Source organism: Lepidochelys kempii, chromosome 7 (assembly GCF_965140285.1).
Source record: "Lepidochelys kempii isolate rLepKem1 chromosome 7, rLepKem1.hap1, whole genome shotgun sequence".
Taxonomy (NCBI): domain Eukaryota; kingdom Metazoa; phylum Chordata; order Testudines; family Cheloniidae; genus Lepidochelys; species Lepidochelys kempii.
The window spans coordinates 123,941,467-123,962,482 of NC_136386.1; the positions used below are offsets into that span (position 1 = coordinate 123,941,467).

Consider the following 21,016-nt stretch of genomic DNA (forward strand, 5'->3'; position numbering starts at 1 on the left):
TCCTGCCCTTACTCCGCCCTGCAGCCCAGCAGCAGGACAGCGGCCCGATGCAGCCCCATGTGAGGTGGCTGGGAGCTCTCCCCCTAGACCAGGCTATGCCAGGCTGTGCCTTCACCTGCCTGACAGACGGGCGCCCAGCGCTGAGCGGGTGGCGGGGGCAGAAGAGGTGATCTATGAAGCGGAGCAGGAGAGCGCTCAGTGTCTGGGATCTGATGGAGTCACCGCAGCGGCGACTGGGGAGGAAAGCCAGCCTGGCAGGGAGACCGAGCTGGCCTGGATGTCGCAGAGGAGGTGGCTCATCTATCCCTGCAGGCGCAGGACTCCCTCGAGCAGGCTGCCAAGGACAGGACTCCCAGCCCGCTGGCTCGGCACAGCCAGCCGAGGGGCTGGGGGTGACGGCGGCAGTGGCCAGGGACCATGGCAGAGGCAGGGAAGGTGGAGGGCAGCCTGACAAGTTGCAGCAGCAAACTCCGGCCCCATTGCGGAGCTCTGGCCAGGGACAGGCAGGGGTCTCTCGGCCCATCTCCAGCTGGAGCCCAGCATCCAGCTCTGCATCCTGGAGAAGTTGCCCTCTGCCTGGGGGTCGGGGTGGGGACACCAGGAGGGGGCTGCGAACAAAACCACGGGGACCACGGCACACAGACCACCTCAGCCGCGTGGAAAGGAATTCCAGCCGCAGCCCCACTGAGCAGAGCTGCAGGCCAGCAGGGGCCAGTCAGTCTGACCCCCAGGGAACCCACCCCTCTAATCCCTGCCTCCAGCCTGCATGTGGGGTGGGGCTACAGCCCGTGTTAGAGACACCCAGTCTTCACATAAAGCCCCCAAGTGATGAGAATCCGCCACCCCCCGGGGGTGGGCTGAACCCAGCTCATCAGCACCACTTCCAATCATGTATCTTAATTCCCAGCTGAGCTTTGACCACCCTCCGCCTCTCCTCCCAGGGCGGCCAGCCCCAAGCATGACCTGCTCCCATACTTCCCTCTCCAGCCTGGAGCCACTTCTCACCCCTGGCTGCCTGCAGGGGAACCCGGTTTGATGCGGGGGCGCTACCTGCAAGCCTGGAGCAATACCCCCACCCCCATGGCCAGCGACTCTCCGTGAACACCTGGGGCACCAGAGCGGGAGGGCGACGCCAGGACCAGACAAACCGAGCGGCCGCGTTTGCGCGGAGTGAAAGCTCTCGGTGTGTGAAAAATGCAAACGGTGAGAACGAGGGAAGGAAAATGGATACAAAGAAATCCCATCGTGCTTAAAAATCAATTTTTAATATTTCCAGCCACATTCTAGCTCCAACCCAATTTTTCTCCTAGAGGACAGGTCATTACTTTTTAAAATATTTGTCTCCCTGCATCACCTGCCGGATTTAAAAGCCGGCAATCTGATTCCTCCTCCCAGTCTCAGCGGCTCAGTAGCGGCTCTTCCTATGAAGGATTGGGTTCTAAATTAGACAGAACAAAATTTACTCAACCGCTTGGCTCAGCCCCATGGAAATCCTGACCCTCAGGCCGGGCTTTAATGCTGAGCATTAGTGTTAAAGGACTCCTCACTTCAAGCAGGCCTCAGGCACAAGCACCCGCTCCAGGGCACGGAGGGCTGGAGCCCCCAGTGCGGGTTAGGGCATGAAGAACCGAATGGGGCCCCTCACACAGCGGAGTGCAGGGAACACGGGGAGCCAGTTGTGAAAGCCTGGAGTCTGGGAAACACCTAGCAGCGGCTGGACTGGATCAAAGGCCTGGGCACAGCTGGAATATGCAGCAACTGCATCCTGCCTACAGGACACCACGCTCAGGGATGTCGCCCCGCGATCAGGTCTGAGCCCCGGGTCAGCCTACCCTGGGCGCGAGCAGCCCACGGGCCAGCCCCGCCCGAGTTATTGCATCCTCACCGGTGCAGCGCTCCTGGGCGTGTCGCTGGAACTCCTGGGGGCACCGCCCGGGGCTCTTGGTGCTGCAGTGAGCTGAGCCGCTCTACGATTCTTTCCCAGTGAATCGCGGGAGAACGTGTCTGTCCCGGGCACAAGGGGATGGTGGGAAGGCCTTGGAGGACTAGTAGCACTCGTGTGGTTTAGCCTGCATCCTCACTGAAAGCAGGCGGGTTACCAGCCCCCGGGAATACAGCAGCTGGGCTCTAACCCAACCCCAGCCAGGCCAGCTAGCCTAGGTGGAGGCACCAGACTAGGGTTAGAGAGTTTTGTGTGTGGATGGGAGGGGGCTTGGGAGCAACTCCCGAGCTGACAGTGCCGTGATGACAGACCCTGGGGGAATGAGAGAGGCTGCAGGAGCAGTCTCTTGTGCGTGCTAGGAGCCAGGTGCTGCACACAACAGGGAAGCCAGAAGCAGGGCCAGCAAAACCCCTTCGGTCTGCCCCACCAATATTCCTGGCTGGCCAGCCAGCGCGTGCCGTGGCCTGGGGGCAGGCCGGCGCTCCAGAACAGGCCCCAGTCAAATCCCTGCTCCCCAAAGCACACACACAGCCACTGCCCGTGGAAGGCGAACATTCCCGTTTATTTCACTCTCTATGCTATGCAGAGACCCCCATCGACAGTGCTGGGCTCAGCGACGCTAAACAGGACATGTGTCACCCGCAGGCTGGCTCAGCAGCTGCCCTCGGGACTGATCCCAGCGCGGGCCCTGCTGTCGTCTCATCATCCAGGGGAGGGGCGTTGCAGGAGAGGGGATCTCGTGGGGGTCCAGACGGACAAGCTGAGACACCGTGGCAGTTGGCTTGGTCTCTGGAGCGGTCAGCCTTGCTCCCAGCCCCCACCTTTCCAGATGCAGCCTAACCTGGATCAGCAAGGGGGACCCAGTGCTCCAATCCTCCTCAGCCCCCTCAGCTGGTCTCCCAGGCCGTATGTCCGGCAGCCTGGCAGGGAGCTAAGGATCCGTTTTAGCTGGGACAGTTCCCTTGCCCATGGTGGGGAGATGGCTCATTAACATTATTTGAACTTTTAAAAAACACTCGTGTGGAAGCCCCTCCCACCTAGGCACTTGATCATTTTCTAGAAAAGGTGGAAGCAGATGACGGTGCTGGCGGCTGGCTTCTGCTTCAATCCAGATTCTGCTGAGCTGAGCATGTCGGCAATGCTCTCACTCCGTGCAGCTGACGGGGCAAGCGTGACGAAAGACATTCACACGGCCCGGGCTGATTTAGGGGGCAGCTGGCACAGCCATTGTCCAGCCAGGGAATCGGTTCTGAAAGGGCTGGGTGCAGAAAGGCCTGCATTTCACACTGCCCCGAGGAGAGTTCTCCGAAAGCGCTTGGCAGAGGCTGGAGGTGGGACCAGCCAATGAACTAACACCCTCCCACATGTCCCCTTACGTTGGTGCACGTACCTGACAACACAGGAGCCCCTAGCTGCTCCAGCCACCCAGGTGAAGATCTGAGCTCCGGGGCAGCTGGGCCGCTCGGCCACTGGGGGATGCACCGAGTGGGGGTCGCAGGCTGGGCTAGCCCTCTGGGGACGGGGAGAGCCATGGCAGTGCAGAGCCTTTGAGGGGTAATAAAGGGGGAGGGGGAGAGAGAAAGGGAGCTGGTCCTGCTCCCCCGGCCTGCCCCCAAAGCCCTGGGAACATCTAATGCAGTGAGTGTCATGGGGACATTTTCCAGAGGAGTGATTCCCGAGACCGGGCCTGAGGGGACATCAGCCATGGTAGGACCAGCCTGCAGCACCCGTCATGGGCAGACTCCAGGAGGCAGGATCAGACCAGAGCGACGCAGCCAAGTGCCCTGGAAGTGAGAGACTCCCCCACACCTGGGTGTGATGAGGCTTCTGAACCCCAAGTTTGCTTAGCCAGCCTGCCCCTTCCTTGGGGGGTGGGGGCAAATTTATCTTTCCTGCAGAGACAGGTGAGTGATCTCTCCCCAAATGCCCCCCAGCACATCTGGACTGACCCTGCTCAGGGGAGAAACTTCCCCCCCCAGCTCTGCCCTCTGCATTGCTAATGTGCGTGCCCCCCCAAGGGAGTCTCTCAGCTCGTCCTCAGCCGGAACTGCCGCCTAAGCAGCTACCTCCTCCCATGGCATCCAACGTCTTCCCTGGCAATGATGCTATTGCTCTCCCAGCCTATCAATGTCCCTGCTTCACATGCTGCTTCAGCTAACCCTGCCCCAGGCGTGTACGTATGTATGGGAGTGTCTCTCCTTGAGCGCAGGGTCCGGGAGGAATGCACGCACTGGGAATCAAACGCTCAGCGGCAAGGTGCCCGCAGGAAGTGCAGTCCCTTCCGCGGGCGAGGGGCAGTCGGCTGCAGCTCTGTAGTGTTTGCACCGAGATGGGCCGTTCTCCTGACAGCCCCGCGCGGCAGCTGAGCGCCTCTGTCTCAAGAGATGGTGGAGAACTCTTTCAGCAGGACCTCCTGGCTCAGCGTGTTGAAGGCAAGGTTCCTCCGCACGTTGATGCTGATGGACCGAACCTGGCAGAGAGAAAACAGCCGTTTCACCCAGATGCCCCTGGCCTCCCGCTGAATGGGGCAGCAGCGACCCCACTGGGCTCCGATTTCCACACCACAGGCAATTAACCTGTGGAAGTGGCTGCAGCAGGGTCTGATGGAGAGAGAGCTGAGCCAGGAGCACAGCGGATTTGCTCTTCACAGGGGCAGAACCTGATCACTAGCTGAGTCTGAAGCAGAATCTTCTCACCCGACACATTCAGACCTGGTCTACACTAGAAAATGAAGGCCATGTAACCACACCCCTGAGCGGCATAGTGAAGCTGACCCCAGGCCCCATGTGGACAGCGCTACGTCAACAGAAGAATCCTTCCACCTGGTGGGAAGGTGGATCTACAACCGTGATGGGTGAAGCGCTCCTGCCCGAATGTCTACACTGAAGGGCTGCCGTAGTGCTTTCAGTGTAGACAAGCCCTCAGACAACCTCCGTCTTGCATCCACACAGAGCCGACTCTCTGCCATCAGCTGTCTGAAACCATGAGCTAGATCTTCCTGCTTTCAGAAATAACCCCCTTCCCCCTCCATGCATGTATGTGCGTATGCTCTGCCCCCACCACACACACGTTGGAAACACAGGCCTCCAACGGAGTCCAGGCTCAGCCGTACCTGGCTCCACACAAACTGAACATCTGTCTCAGATCACGGAGACGCTGCAAAGCAACACTGATGCGAATGCCTGGCTCAGGGTTCCCAGAGACGCTGCGAGCCTGTGATCATACGGCTGTGGCTGGCCTGGTTAGTGCTCTGTGCTGGTTAAAAGTGCCGGCGGACTGGAGTGAGAGCCGAGCAGAAGGTGGATGGTGCAGTGTCCTGGGTGTGTGTTTACACTGCTGTGCCTTTCGTCTGTCAGAGCAAAGGTCGGGGGGGGGGAGAAGCTCGAGAAAGCTAGGGAACTACGTCTAAGGGACAGTGGGGAACAAATCAAACCCAAAGGGTGAGTAGGGAAGGAGTGAACCCAGCCCCCACGAGCCCTCCTGCTAGGTGCAGACCCACGGCAGCGCACGTTCCCTTTCAAACACGTTTCAATTCAGCAACAAAGAGAAACGTTAGAACCCAGAAAACAGAGTTTCAGTGGCGCTTGCAGGAAACCCAAACCTTCCTGAGAGCGGAGGGGTACAGCAGGGACGCCCACACACCCTTAACTCTGCCCCCTGTGGTACCGACTACCCAGTTTCCCCACATTGATTCTTTCACACCATTAGTTACTCTGTTCACTTACTGCGTGCGTTAGGATCAAGGACATTAAGCCACAGACTTTGGCCTTTGATCAGACACTGCCCGTGTGGCACGTGCCCCACACAGCACGGATTTACACCTGGCTCTGGGTCTGAAGTGACACTAGTTCTGCAGCCAATGATCCGGGGATGATGGAGCAGCGGCTGGAGACAGACGGCCCGACCCTGCAGGGCATGCTGCCCCCCTCTAGGATCAGGCCCTGAAAGAGCAGAGACTTGCTCTCCTAAGGCATCTGGAGTTGGCATCATCACTGCAGGCCTGAATCTACCACCTCAACTTGGAGTCCTTCGCCCCGCGGTGGCCCATGGGCTATCAGTAGCCAGTGGGAGGGGCATGTCCTCCACCCCATTCCTCTGCAGCAGCAGGCCTCATGAGCCATGGGGTGGCGGGGGGGAGTGGAGGGGAGGGAAAGGGGCTACACACAGACTGCGTGACAGCAGGGGCTTAGGGGGAACCACGGCTAGATCACGTTGGTTAGCTCTCCCGGACCCACTGAGACCCAGGCAGTAAAGAGCCCGCTAGCCACCTTCTGCCCCTCCCAGGGTCTGGCCCATGGAGCTCCCGACAAGCCAAACAGCTGCCCAGGTGTTACCCTGTCAAAAGTCAGTCCCCTCTGAAAGTACCTTACTGAACCCTACTCTCTGGTGCTGGGGACAAGGGCTCAGCTCAGGGAGTCCAGACTTCTGGGCTGGGGGCAGAGCACCACCAAGGGATGGAGTCCTGCCTCAAAACCTGGTTGGAGGCCTGCTCCGTGGGGTGCAGCTCAGGAACCCCTTCTCTCACTCACCGCCTCACGGTCAGACCCACGGACCGTCCAGAGCCTGCCATGAGGCTTGCGGCGGGGTTAGAAATGGAACCAAATTTGAGCTGGTAACAAACTCAGATGAAGCCTCATTAGGCAGCCTGGAAAGGAGGAGGAAACCGAGCTCAGGCTGTCTTGTTCCCTTGTGGAGGAGCAAGGGGCCTCTGGCTTGTTACTGGATTTCGTTCACACTGAGAGCCCAGGTCCCAGGAGAACTAACACAATGATGGCGTCGTCTGAGCCAGAGGGGAACACTGAGCGACTGAGGGGAAAGGATTTTCAGGCCTTGTCTACATGGGAAAGTTGCATAAGTTTAACTTAAATTCAAACCAATATTGTAAAACCGCGTCTAACCCATGTGGACACTCCTGTTTCGGGTTAAGAGCGCCTTTTTGGGGTTAAATTTAAACCTGTTCCCAATTGACATGCAGCTTTTAACCCAGAATAAGAGTTTGCACACTGGGGCTTATGCTGGTTTAATTATTCATGCAATTTCTCTCTGGCGACAAGCCCGGAGTCAGACTGTCTAAAACTCTGGTTTTTGTCAACAGCTATTTAACGACAACAACCAATTAACATTTTGGGGAAAGGAAGCCCTGTTAAAGTCTCAACACACCCACCGCTTCAATCGACATCCCCTGAGACCCCTAACAAAACAGGAGGGGGCTAGAGGGCCTGAGATTTCAGAGGAAAAAAACAAACCAAACTTTCCAAGGGTCTTTTATCCATCGAAAGCCCAATTTACACCCCCCTCCCTACCCCACCCCTTTGTGCGTCCCCTTTCGCCACGATGTAACTGCAGCACCTCGGGTCTCTGAGGCCTCAGTTAGAAGGCGACGGTAGAGGCCAGGAGCTTTTCCCTGAAATTAGTGAGAGGGCAGTGGAGAGGCAAAGGCAGAGAGGAAAGGCCGTGCATTAGCAAAGCACATCAAAGGAGGGAGAACACTGGTTTTTAAGCACCAAGAAGGACTAAGCGGAGTCACGCTCACTGCTTCCCAGGGAGGAGCAAAGGGGACGCGTAGAGAAGGCTGAAGAGAGAAGTGGCTCTTGTGCGTCACTCCCTGCCGGAAAAGGTTCTTGCAGTAGGATGCTTAAAGCAGGGGCACAGGGCGAGGGAGAGGTCACTGGGCAGAATCAGGAAGAGCCTGACCATGGGGTACGTCCCTAACAGACAGACTCAGCTCAGCAGGGCCTGATACAGCCAGCGGGAGTGTGGGAACCATGCGGAGCTGAGTGGTGCTGTCTCCAGCTCCACCAGAGACAGCTACAGCAGACAGCGCAGCATGGGCAGGATTTGGCTGTTGCTGGCACGGTCTCTTCTTGGCGTGGTGGTAAAACCCCCCAGTCTCAGCTCGCCGGCAGCTTCCACCAGGGGAGCTACGGGCCACGTATTTCCCAGCACAGACGCAGTCCCAAAGGGCCTAGTGAAGATCCAGGGGCTTGGGAAAGAGCAGCCAAAGCACCTGGTTTTGTGTGGGAGAGCCAGGGAAACGCACACCAGTACATTTAACTTGAGCTCGTGGGACATTGTTCGAACAATTAGTAAAGCCATCAGATTCTACGCACCAAGAGGAAAAACAACATGGTAGTGATGAAGAGAAGGCTGAACGGGTTTGTCACAGACAAATCATACCTAATCCACTCGGTTTCTCTCAGCGGTGGGAGAACAAGCTTAGTGGGAATACAGGAGACTTCCTATAGCTGTTAGTCTGGGTCGTTTACTATGGTACCACATGATAGTCTCAAGGAAGCTGGAGAAATGTGGATTAAGCAGATACACAACTGGGTAAACCACCACATTTAGACAGTAATTTTCAGTGCTCTCCTGTCTAGCAGAAGGAAGCTACCAGAGGTACCTGTTCTGGTAGTTTTCATAAGGGAGCTGGAGGAGGGACTGGATCATGCTAATCAGAGTCTTAGATGAGACAAAACTGGAAAGGGCTGCAAACATTTTGGAGGGCAGAGGGATAGAAAGAAAATCTTAGCCAGCTGCAAACCCAGTCTGAGGTTCCATCAGGGCTAGTGTAAATGGTCCAAGCTGGACATAATCAGCTGGAGAATGGGGAGGAGCAGTGAGGGAAGGGCAGAGAGAGTGGGATGCGAGATGCTGTCCCAGCACCTGGTTGTACTGATGAGAGTCACATGTAGAACACAGGAGGCCATTACGATGATCTCTTTGCTCTGTGCTCATCCATCACACACACACAGAGGCAGAAGTTGAGAGGAGAGCAGCAAAAATGAGAAAAGGTTAGTACCCAAGCCCCCGCAGGGAGCGGGAGAGACCCAGGGGTGCTCATTCTGGAGAAGAGGGGGCTGAGGCGAGGCAAAGCAGCTCTCAGTTCACACAGGCTTGTGATGAAGTGGGTAGGGAGCAAGGACAAAACGAGCAGGAGAAATTAGCTGGAAACCAGCACCGCAGTGGAGCAAGCTCCCACTGGAGTCTGAGGACTCCCCATTTCTGGAGTCAACGCAGGATCACAGACACCACGCAGCGATAATCAAACCAAGCCAGCTATGGTGCAGGCTCATGCGGGATCCAATTAGGTGAGCTGAATCACTCGAGACCCAGCTCCTGGGGAGTTGGCCCAACTAGCTGGCTGCCTGGCGACCCTCACCAACCAACCAGGGTTACTCCAAGTCTAATCCCGTCTGGGTGCTGCTTGTGTGACTGGACACTTCCCCCATCCCGGTTCTCTTCTGCCTGGGAAAACCAGGAGACCACTTCTCCCCTTTCCTGCTGGGTTTAAGTCCCCGCTTTGCAAGGGAGAGCGAAGGGCAGATGAGGGTGTCTGGCCAGGGCTGTGCATCCTGCTCACTCTCATGCTTCTGTGGCCCAATTACAGCAGTAAAAGTCTGTTACGTTGCTTTGTCTGATGACCCTGGTAGGCTTCCCTTCAACGCAAATTCCCCATTACACACTACCCCAGCTCTCCGAGGTGAGAGGGAGAGACAGATCGACTGGCTGCTGCCACGGAGTGGTTCAGAGGGGCTTTGGCCAAACCATGCTCGGCAACGGGCTGCAGCCGCACCACTAGATGTTTGAGGGCTTTCAGATCAGTGGAGACCTGCAATCTCCTGTTTATAACCCACTGCTGCCCCATCTCCCAGGGCCTAAGACCACACCCTCCTCCAGTTTGCATCCACAGAGAAGAGGAATGGCCAGGCTAGGCTATGACCATAGGCTGAGCCAGGGCCCGCGGCTGTGTCAAAGCTGGGGGAGTGAGGTGTTGGGTGTTTGTACCCAGCTGTCGGTGCATGAAGGCAGCTCACCAGTTCTTTGAAGAAGGCAGCCTCCTTGTGCTGCTCTGAGTAGCGCTCGTACTGATCCAGCCCGTCCTGCAGCTTCAGGGTGAGCGTGTCGTAGTTAGAGCGGACCACTTCCAAGACCTGCAGAGGGCATCAGAACACAGAATGGGGAGTCAGCGCCCAGGCCCCCAGGCCTGGAGTGCAAGGGGCTGGGAGAAAATGCAGCTCCGGCTCCCGCTTTAGCAACACACGCACTTCATGGTGTAAATGGCCAAGAACCTGCACATACGCTGACAGCAAGGGGACAGACACGGGGACATGCCTGATCCTAAGGCTAAGGAGCAGACCTAAGAGCTAGGGGACTTCCCCACTTGTGAAAAACTCAAGACAGTGGAATTCCTGCTCGTGTGTCAGCACACAAACCTGCACACTGCAGCCTTCAGGCCAGCTACTGTAGCTCCTTTTCCTGATGACCACGAGCTCGTGAACTTAAGGGGTTGGTCACCTTGGACAAATCTGGACAAAACTATAGGCATTGTGCAAACCTGTCTCACTGCTCTGCCCCCAGCCCCCTGCTATTCCAGTTCAGGGCCCCCCACATCCAGCACTGCCAAGGCACCGCGATTCTGATGCTCAGCCCCCGGCTACGCTCGTTCCAAGGATTCTCCCTGCACCAGGCTCAATCTGCCTTAAGCTCCAGCCGTACTGCTAGTCACGTTGTTTCAGAGTAGGAGCCGTGTCAGTCTGTATCCACAAAAAGAACAGGAGGACTTGAGGCACCTTAGAGACTAACCCATTTATTTGAGAAAAGGAGTACTTGTGGCATTGTGGGACTCTTCTGTGTTGGAGAGACAGGTCTGGTAGGCCCCGGGGTAAGAGCAAGGCCGCTGTGCTGGGGGCGCCATTGTGGGGGTTAACGTGCTGGTCTTTACACTCGAGAGCTACGTTTTATCACACCCCCTTTGCCACTGCTTGGCCACCCCATCATTATTAGTTAATAATTGCATTCCCATAACACCCAGGAGCCCCAATCACGGCCCAGTCCCACCGCATCATGCTAGGTGTTGTACAGACACAGAACAAGACAATGCTCCCTGCCCCAAGGAGCTTACATCAGTTTACATTTCAACTCTCCCGTCTCTCCTTCTGACACACGACTAAACCTCGCACAGGCTCATGACACCTCTTCCTACATCTGCACGATTCATTTCTCTAGCCACGGAATAACCCCACTCATGTCTACGCTCACTGCTTTCTCTCTGCAAAGCGCGGTGCAGACATTAGTGAATCCCCCCGAACCCTCATGAGGTAGTTAAGCAGTGATCGTTCCCACCGTACCAATAATTGCCTAGCAAGAGACACGGCCTTTGTGCTACTGGGGAAAATGTACACACAACAATTCTCTCTGAAAAACGTCCAAGTCCTTCGCAGGCTGCTGCTTTGTCAGATCTTGCTGCTGAGCAGGGTCAGAGCTTCATTATTTACACTATTTGTGCTCCAACCCCCCGCCAGGATCAGGAACCTGTTGTGCTGGGAGCGATACAGACATCTAGGAAGAGACATCTTGCCCTGAAAAGCTGCCAGCATAAGACGAGAAGAGCCAGGAAAGGTTGGGAGAAGTGATCAAATCTACACGTAGAGCATTGCATGGATACAAAATGTGTATCTGCATCTGATCTGATCAAAAGTGGTCGGTGGTTATCGGCCGATTTGCAGGGCTCCACCTACAAGTCCAGTGGCCGGGGAGACGAGATGCATGTCACTCAATCCTTTGTCTTTCAGACTATACACAAGACACCCCAAACTGCCCCTTTCCCCAGCTAGCAGCCTTTTCCCCTTGCAACGGGTTTCCTGGCAGAGGGAAAGAATGCCCCAGTCAGAACAACCCTCGACCAATGGATCGGACCCTTTCGGGCACATGTACGGAGGCTGTGGACACAATAATGACCATTTCTGAGCCAAGAGCTCTCGTGAGCGGAGCAGGCCTCGGAGGAGGAATACTGGACCTCGGGAGTGTACTAGGCACTGGGGATGCAGAGTACCAGCACAAAACACCTTTCTCCAAGCAATAAAAGAGAGCTTCCCTGAATCCACGAGCTGTCCGCTAGCCAACCTGAGGTGCTCAAGCCACGCAAGATTGACAACGGACAGGAGACAAACTCCACCCAACAGGCAGGCAGCTCAGCTCAGAGTGGGACTGCTGGAGACGCACACTCGAGGGCTGGGCATTTCACATGTGCACTAAGTTTCCACTGGTTTCCTTGGGGTCCTCTTTGATTTTGCTTTGTGAGCTTGTGCCCAGGGTGGGGGTAAGCACGTGCATGCAGACGCAGCGGGGACAGGAGTGTTTCACACATGCATTGGGTGCACACATGCATGGGAAAGTAGCACTTTCCCTAGCTAGCTTTGAGTTGAGTTCTCTTCATCACATTCAACCCAGCGGCCTCCCTTGAACAGCCAAGAGACAGTAACCCTAACCTCTGCAGCTGGGCGGATAAGTGCTGCACAGATGTGACTTGGGCAATCCTCTTACATCGCATATGAAGAAGAGGCAAAGAGCTTAGCTTGCTGCTCAAATGGGAGTACAAGGAAGGATCAGACGGCGCTGCAGATAAGCCCATCAGTCCCTGCTGCATTACCAATGCATGATCACATCTTTGCACTGCAGTGAGCTTCAGAATCAGATCATCTCTTATTTAAATATTTGAGTTTGCCAGCTTTCTCCTGCTATCTCCTTTTAATTAGCAGCTCAAACTTCGAAAGAGGGGTGCAATTAAAAATAAACCTCTCCATCTCCTGCTAATTTCCCTCGCTCTAATTTCCCTCGCTCGCTGCAGATGGAAGAAAACCTTTTGTGGGCTGTCTCAGACAGAAATCCATTTACAGATTGCTTCCCTTCATCACCTGTAATGGAAGGGAACTGTTAGCAAGATTACTGCTGGCCAGGTCTGAGCTGGCTTCATCCAGTCTAAGGAGAGGCTGACAGACAGGGCACTGGGGAAGGGTTGAAAGAAAGGACAGGTATTAAAGGTATCAAAGAGGAAGATTTGAAAGGCAGAAGGGAAACCTTTCTAGAGAGTTTCTGTAGGCGCTGTTAAGATGCACCTCCCCATCCTCACAGACCCTAGCGAGCACCCGCTTCCTGCTACCTACTCGCACGGCTGGGAGGGGAATTCAACCCTCTTTGCTCTAGATCCCCAAGGGCGCGTTAAGCTTCTGGAGTCTCCGCAGGCCGCATTGCTGGTTTCTCTCTTGGCACCTCTGGCACATTTCCTGGATGCTGACTCTCCCACTGGTCCGCCTTCTCGGAAGTGGGGCTCCTCAGCCCACCTGCCATAGGCTTCCAGGACCAGCCCTGACCCCCGAGACACCCCAGTTACTCAAACACGCCCCCCCTCCCCCCGAAGAGATGTGAAGCGTTTGGGTTACTGGTTAGCGCACTCAGGGGCAGGCAGGGCTGTGAGGCAGTCGTCGCACACACACTTCACACAGTCTAACACCTTTCTGCTCTTTCATACTTAATCACATACAGCACAGATCAGAGAAAACAACGCACATCTGGCAGGCGTCCCTGCCTCCCTTCCTGCATCACTCCAGGGAGTTCTTTGGGCTGGGGCCCAAGTCCCTTGGGTTGGCCAGAGTCCTTGGAGCCATGTGGGCTCAGCGAAGTGGGCAGGAACGCACTGCCCACGAGGCTGCCTCGTGCTGGACAAGTGCTCCCTTCTGGAGCCCCTCGCCCAGCTTCTGTGACCTTGCTCTCTCCCGACCCCACGCTTCCCTCTTCTTGTCTGGCCCCCATTCCTGTGTTTCTTTAAACCCCTCCCAGTCACATGGCTGCTTTTGTTCAACTCCTGCTAAGTTTCCACTGCTCCTACCAGCTCCCACCCTTCAGAGGAATCAGCTAAAGTGGTTTGCTAAGGATGCTGTGTCCCAGATGTTTGCACCTGGACAGGGTCATTAAATCCCAAGCACCTTCTAGTGTATCTGACTGGTGCAGACCTACTACAGGGCTCATCAGAATGGAGGATCCACAGATGTATAGGCACTCGCGACACACCCAATTTTGATAACGGAACTTCCCATGATCCATTGGAATCCACGGCATGTACAGATACAGCCCCAATTCATCACACCCTGCATAGCAGAAGCTTGTGTCCTATGTACTTCCCTGGCACAGACTGCTGCTCTAGGAAACCACAGCAGAACCACCCTCTTCATCTTAAGGGCGCCCAGCAAAAGGGGAAAACTTGAGGTGGGTCCTTTCCTGCCTCTTTTGGTTGGCTCCGGAAGGGCTCTTTTTCTGATATTCTTTCTCTTTGGTTTTGTGCATTAGCCATTCAGGTCCTGTCTGACCTGGTCTTCCTGGAAGCTGGGATGGAAGGCTGGAGAAGTGGTAGGATGAGAACATTCAAATACCTTGCAAGTGAAACCTGAACAATGGAGAGGGGATGGGTTTTTTAGCTGGGTTCAAACTTGTTTTGTTTAACAGCTGTTGAATTACACAGTTGACAAAAACACCTCTACAGTGCTGAGTGAGGGCTGAGAAAGCTCCTACACTAGATCTTCGGTCTTCCAACAAGACAGACCCTCAGCAAGGAACAACAGACAAGACTTGATATGGCTTAGATTGCTGAGGTAAAAATATAGACAGAACTTTAATCTTTTTTAGCCTTCCTAGCTCTTTAGGCAAGAGAAAGCCGAGGAAAAGACAAGACAAATCCAAACTTTCAGCTTTGTTCATCACCTTTAAAGGGATGAAAGGCTCACCATGCTGGAGGCAGGAGAAATACAGACCCGGTCCCGTACATGGAAAACTAGGGCTGCTGAACCCTTCTCACTTGTGACTATCTATTAACCCTCTGGGCTGCATTCGCCTCTCACATACACCAGCGCCAGGCCCCTGAAACCACTGGAGCTGGGCCAGCCTGATGGAGAGGACAACTGGCCGTCAGAGTTAGCTCTGCTCCACGGAGATCCCAGAGCAGCATTAGCGTTTCAGCCCAGCGTGCACTCGTGCGTACATACGCGTGCATGCAAGTGTGCACACGAGACTAACAAAATGTTGGCTCTCTTTACTCTAGTAGCATCCCAGCTCCTAACCTTAAGATGCTGCTCCGACTGACAATCACTTTTTGCAGCTTTCTGCATGATTCTAGCTAACAAAATCTTCCCAGCAGGGGAAAGACGCTAGAGCCTCGATCCACAGGCAGCCGGTACCCACCAGCCCCCACCAGCTGCGTAACACAACGAGCAGCCCGGGTGGGAACTGGCTCCCCACAGAACTCCTCCACTCCCACACCCCTACGCACAGCGGAGCAAGATTATTTTAAACACCTGTTGGCTTCCTAGTCTTCCGGAGCCTAAAATCATCAGGCTCTTTGCGGGAACCTGCCTCCTGCCTTGTGCGCTGCACGGCTGCTGTGTGAAACGGCTGACGTCCCTGCATCTTGGCTGCAGCCATTCGAAGGAGGGAAGCAACTGGCTTCTTTTCAAGACATCGTTTCGTTCTTCACACACAGCAGCCCATATTTTGCCCTATATTCATTTGCCAATAGATATTTTCCCAGCGTGCCCTGTCGGTCCCCTCTGCCCCCTTCTCAACAGGCTCTGCATCCTGGCAATAGCTGCTGTCGGACTCTCAGGGATAGTGAGACCTAGGAATGCACTGGAGCCCTACACACTTGCCTCCCCTCCCCATACTGCCATGTCCTTCCCACACCAGGGCCTGAGGTCACAGAGCTGTGGGTTTCCATGAGTTATGAGGCCACACAGCACGGACACATGCAGGTGTGGAGGGAAATAAAGAAGAGGAAAAGCAGGTCTTTCAAGGCTGCCTTTCTAATCAGTTACAGTCGAGCACCATGAACCGAGTCAGCCAGCCATGCCTGCACTGCATGAGAGCACTTCCAGGCCTAACAGACTGGAAAACAACTCACTACACAGGGAACCTGCAACGTGCACAAGGCAAAAACTCCCCAGCTTGAAATACAGCCCCCCCCCCCCCACCGGTGATGGGGATGCCCTCTAGATCGTGCACACTGGGCCCATATGAGTAGGAAAGGCCAGGCAACGCCACAGGGTGCCATGCATACTGCCTGGGGGAGCGAGTTTATGATGATGTGATTGCACCAGCATGGCACAGGAGGGGGATGGGAGAGCCTGAGCAGTTCCTGTCCCCCATTTTGCTATTTCCAGTATTTTATATAGGTTGGAATGTGCCCAGCCCTGTCCATGGGCACAAGTGTGTGTGTGGGGGGGGGCACAAGGAATCCCCCTTCTCCGGGCTCCTGCCCAGGGGCTGATACACATCCTGTCGGGGAAAGCAGGAGCTGTTCGCGCCACTCAGGCACTAACTACCTGATGGGGAAGGGAGCGCACGCAGCACCCCCTGAAAGTTGGGGAGTGCTTGCATCAGGGGAATCCTGGCATTCCTATTTCAAAAACAAACAACTTCCAAAACGTGGCAGGCACTCCTCCCCAAACCCACATGCCACAAGGCTCAGGCTGTGGTCAAAATGTGGCATGCGCTCTTCCCCCCCGCAAATGCCACAAGGCTCAGGCAGTGGCTAAAAGCCAACTGGCAAAACTGATGGGATGGCCAACTGTGGGACCAAAAACAGGGAGGAATTTTCCCATCAGAGGAAAAGCAGTCAGATTTTTTACACTCCTATCGCCAAAATGACTCATCCAACGTAGCCCATATTTGGCACAACACACCCCCTTTTCCACACCAACTAGCTCTAAGGGGCTTTTCCTAGGGAACTAAGATGGATGGTGTGACGAAGTGGGACTGTTCTTAATGTTTCCTCTGAATAGTGTGGGGGTGCCTCAGTTTCCCCTAGGCAGTTCTTAAGTATCTAGGGGGTGGGATAAGGGTGTATGATCATTGCAGAGCCCTAGAGGGCAGGTGAGTGCAGGGGTCTGGACACAGACAATGGCCGACACCCTGTTTCCTGGCAACTGATGGCCTGGGCCCTTCCCCCCTGCAAGGTGAGAGCTAAAGGGTTGGAGAACAAAGGAGTCTGGTGACCTCCTGGCCTGGGAAAGGAACAAAGCCCAGAGGAGGAGGGGCTGGAAGGAGTTTCAGTTTGGAGCTGGCTGGGGACATGGAGTGAAGTGCAGACGTGGTTGTCTGGCTCACTGCCCCCCAAAATGGACCCAGCTGAGGGGTCCAGTTCTCTGCACCTGCAAGCTCTGTTTTAGACCATGTTCCTGTCATCTAATAAACCTCTGATTTACTGGCTGGCTGAGAGTCATGTCTGACTGCGGAGTTGTGGGGCAGGACCCTCTGACTTCCCCAGGACCCCGCCTGGGCGGACTCGCTGTGGGAAGCACAGGGAGGGGCAGAGGATGCTGAATGCTCCGAGGTCAGACCCAGGAAGGTGGAAGCTGTGTGAGCTGTGTGTCCTGCAGACAGGCTGCTCACAGAAAGGAGACTTCCGCAGAGTCCTGACTGGCTTCGTGGGGAGCAGTTCCAGAGCATCGCCCAGGGACTCCGTGACAGATGGTACCGTTTCTCTTGATAACAGAAAGGCTGCTGCCACTTTAACGACAACGATTAGACTGCCTGGCCATGATAAAGCACCAGATCATTTATAAGAGCATGTTCCAATTAATATGGAAAAGAACTTAACACACACATCACGCGGCTTTGTACAGCAACTTCAAAATTGCTGATGCAGGCTGGAGACTCCACTGGAATGAATTCCCGGAAGGGCCAAAGACAAAGCACAGAGCTAAATAATGAGAAGTTAAATAAAAACAAACACTCACTCAGCACATTTTTAACAGGTTCCGCATCCAGGCCAAGTGTGACTGGACCAACCCCAGGACTTGTCCCCGAACTTCACCCGGTCTGCGCGGCTCACCCTCATTCACCACCCTCATTCACTGGTGGGGGCAGAGGTTAGAGATGAGCTGCACTAAGGTGACCAAATGCACCGATGCCAGGCCACAGGCAAAGCTTACCGTGGCCGCTTCACGGAAGCCGTCTGATCTTGGGCTCCTTTTAAAATGGGGTAAGTGGGGAGCAAAGGGCTTTAACTTGATGGGCCACTTTCCTACCTCATCAACATGCTAGCAGCTAATTGCAAGTTTGCTGATGTCATCCCCACCCCCAACCCCTTCGCGTCACTGATCTCTTATCCTAGCAAGGGCAGGAACATTGCTGTAACAGTAGAATAGCACTAAAAGCACACAGCAGAGCATCACAGGCCAGCAGCAATGGAAGAGACCTATTATCCCATTGAACTCCTACAGAGAGGACATTTCCGCTATTAAAAACTCATCCCATCCCAAATGCTAAGCAACAGCACTCAAAGGAGAGCAGCTGGGCGTAGGGCTGGAGCGGTGTCAGCAGAAGGGGACAGGAACCCCAGGGCTCGGCCTGCACCTGTTCATTCCCTGATCCCTCTGCTGACGTTCGGCCAGTGTTTCCCGCTCCTATCAAGGAATTTGCCTGATGGCCCATTGTGCCAGAGATGGCAACTTCCCACGGTCTCCTTGGGAGATCTTATTTAATTCAGATGAACTAGCTTTGCAGCCCATTGTATTATCAATGCAAAGTTTATGTATTATTGTGGGGTGCCAACTTCTCAAGGCGGAACATGGCCAGTGGGAACCCTGGGAAGCCTAATGAGAGTCAAAGGACTGTTTTAAACGATGTGCCAGAGGAGGAGGAACTTTGGAGACAAAGTCAAGTGAGGTTCCTAGAAATCCCTGGGGGGAGGTAAATGCAATTCCCATTTCCAGACTGACCCTTTTGAAGCTACACCCCAAGGAGAGAACTACTGTCTGGCCGATTACCTAGACCCGGTCTCTGAATATCAGAGACACACGTGTACAAAAGGACGGCTACCCTATGCACATGGCTTCTCATTCTGAGAAAAAGCAGCTATGAACTTGTGACCACAGACAAACCCCATGGGAGGTGCTGAAGGACGGACTCCTACCAGAGTCCTTGTTGGAGTAGGGGGCGAAGTCTGGTGAGCTTATTAGCTGCATGTAGGTTCTCTTATTGTTTTCTCTGCAATGCTTTCACCTTAAGAATACATGTGCCTGCTCAGACAGGGCTGCGTGATAGCTTATAAGGGTGGGCAACTATCTCGTTCATAGCCTTCAAAGAGTACACGAAGTGCAAAGGCTGGCCTGGCGAGGCTATGAGGCTTGCTGGGGAGCTCCCAGTGCAGGCAGGGAACTGAGCAGCCTGGAAAACCCCCAGGCAGCAGGGAGAGAGGAGCAGGTCTCCGCCCAAGAGATGGGACAGCTGAGGAGCCGGGAGCCTCGAGTGGGTGCACAAGGGAGAAATACAGGTGCAGAGACACCCTTTGCTTGCATTCATTCGTTAATGTTCTCTCAGAGTCCCAGCTCGCCGGACACGCTGCTTTCCCGAGCTCTCCATTTGTAAATCCCATTTGTAATTGGGAATTAAATGTCTTCCCCCATCACTTTGGCCCTTTCCCATTTGGCTAGGCTCCAGGCGTTCTACCACATACATATGCTAGGGGCGCCATCTCGGACACCGCACTCATTACAAGGCTCCCCGGGCTCCAGGCCTGTAAAACACATTCATTCAAGGAAAGAAGCCCCCTCCCCAAATCCCCATGATACTTACCCTTCATGGGGAACAGATTTTACAAATTCAGACCAGAGCTGCATTGAAATCGGGGCCTGGTTCGTCTCCACACAAGGCAAAATGGTTTGAAGTTAGATAAAAGAAAGTTACCAGCAACATCAAGGAGGGAAATTTCATGCCCCTTTTCCCCTCCAACGCTAAGCTGCTCTGTTGGCCTCAGATTATTTATAGGAGTTTGGTGTTTATTCAATGGTTATGCAGAGATCTGAAAGCTTGAAAGGAGCAAGTCCTACAAAGTGGACAATTTCCAGTCACAACCAGAGGGGAGCAGGTTAAATTCCCTCCCCTGGTAGGGTTAGAAGGTCTCTTCCCCCCTTGGTCCAGCTGGTCATCAGCATATAGACTAGTGGCCAGGGACAGCAGCCGCACAGTCTGTGTAATACTGTCTTTTATTATTTGTATCTGTAACAGTCCGAGGCTACAGCCAACATCCGAGCCCTGTCACACTAGGTGCCGTTCAAAAACTTCGTCCCTGCCCTCAAGAACTTACTTGCTAAGACAAGATTCAACTGTGGTTGTAACAAGCAGAGGGGACGGGGTAGCCATGCTGGGTACGCATGATTATACAGACAAGCCGCATGCACGACTTGGAGGGGTTCCTTTTCACATAGGCAGGACAACACCCAGTAAGGTCAATGGGATTCTCAGATTGAAATCCGGCTCAGCTCATTGAAAATCACACAGACCTGCAGTGGTGCCTACAGGAAGCTCCTTGCATTTCAAACCCAGAGGGGGACACTGCCTCTGCTCCGAAGAGCGTATCGTCTAAGCCCTAGTCCTGCAAACACTTGAGCACAGGCTTGGCTTTCTTCAGGAGTCGTTAGCCCCACTGGCTTCAATGCAGCAACTCACGTGAGTAGAATTAAACATGTTAAACCTCTGCAGGATCAGGGCCGAAAAGCCAGAGGCCATGTCTAACCGTAAACTTTGGCCAATGCAAGTTTTGCCAGCGTACAGTCACCAAAATCTGTATGTCGCTCGTGCACGTTTTGGTCTTTTCCATCTCTGACAGAAGCACGGAGCCGGTCACAACAGAAACCCCCCTTTGTGCGACACACCCTCAAAAGACAAACAACCACACGCACCAACAGCCCCTGAAACAAATCAACCCAAAGTAAATGAATAAAATCTGAAGACTACACACGCCAACCAATCTCCACCCGCCGCCCTGCAGTGGCAGAGCTCTCCCGCAAAAGGGGAGGTGCCAGACACCCCCTGGAGCCCCGCAGTGACTTAGTTCCTGTGGAAGGCGGCCAGACACCACAGTGATGGCAGGTGTGTAACACGCTCAGATTTGCTGTTTCAGAGTTACAGCACATTTTGCGGCTTTGATCTCTTCTCTCCAGCTGGGGTTAGGTGCATAACAGCACTTGCAGTTCTGCCAAGCCTGGAGAAAACTGCGCAGACAGCCATGGCCTGGCCTGGCCTTTCTGATTTCCCCACTGTGCTTCAATTCAACGAAGTGCTGAACGTGACAGGCTGTTCCAGGTGTCCTGTTCCAGGGGAGGCTTTTACCTAGCCGCTGCATCCTAGCTCAGCAGTACCAGTCTCGCCAAACTGCCAAGCAAGGGGCAGACTGAGTCCTTGTGCTCACTGCACACCTTCAAGGGAGCCAAGGAAAGCTCCAGCTAAGAGATTCACTCCCTTGTG

The 21,016-nt window shown here is 54.6% G+C and overlaps 1 protein-coding gene across 6 annotated transcripts in view; it reads right to left on the minus strand.

The window, feature by feature from the left end:
* Positions 1 to 1,246: 1,246 nt before the first annotated feature.
* ARMH3 (armadillo like helical domain containing 3) overlaps positions 1,247 to 21,016 on the minus strand; it is a 187,588-nt gene continuing 167,818 nt past the window's right edge. For 5 of the 6 annotated variants that reach the window (XM_078853891.1, XM_078853892.1, XM_078853894.1 and 2 more), the window contains 2 exons: positions 9,757 to 9,873; positions 1,247 to 4,412 (listed from right to left, as the gene is read on the minus strand). In XM_078853891.1, the coding sequence (XP_078710017.1) occupies positions 4,320 to 4,412; positions 9,757 to 9,873 (210 nt within the window). In that variant the 3' untranslated portion in view covers positions 1,247 to 4,319. The remainder of the gene's footprint in view (positions 4,413 to 9,756; positions 9,874 to 21,016) is intronic. The other variant, XR_013636111.1, reaches the window with a different exon arrangement.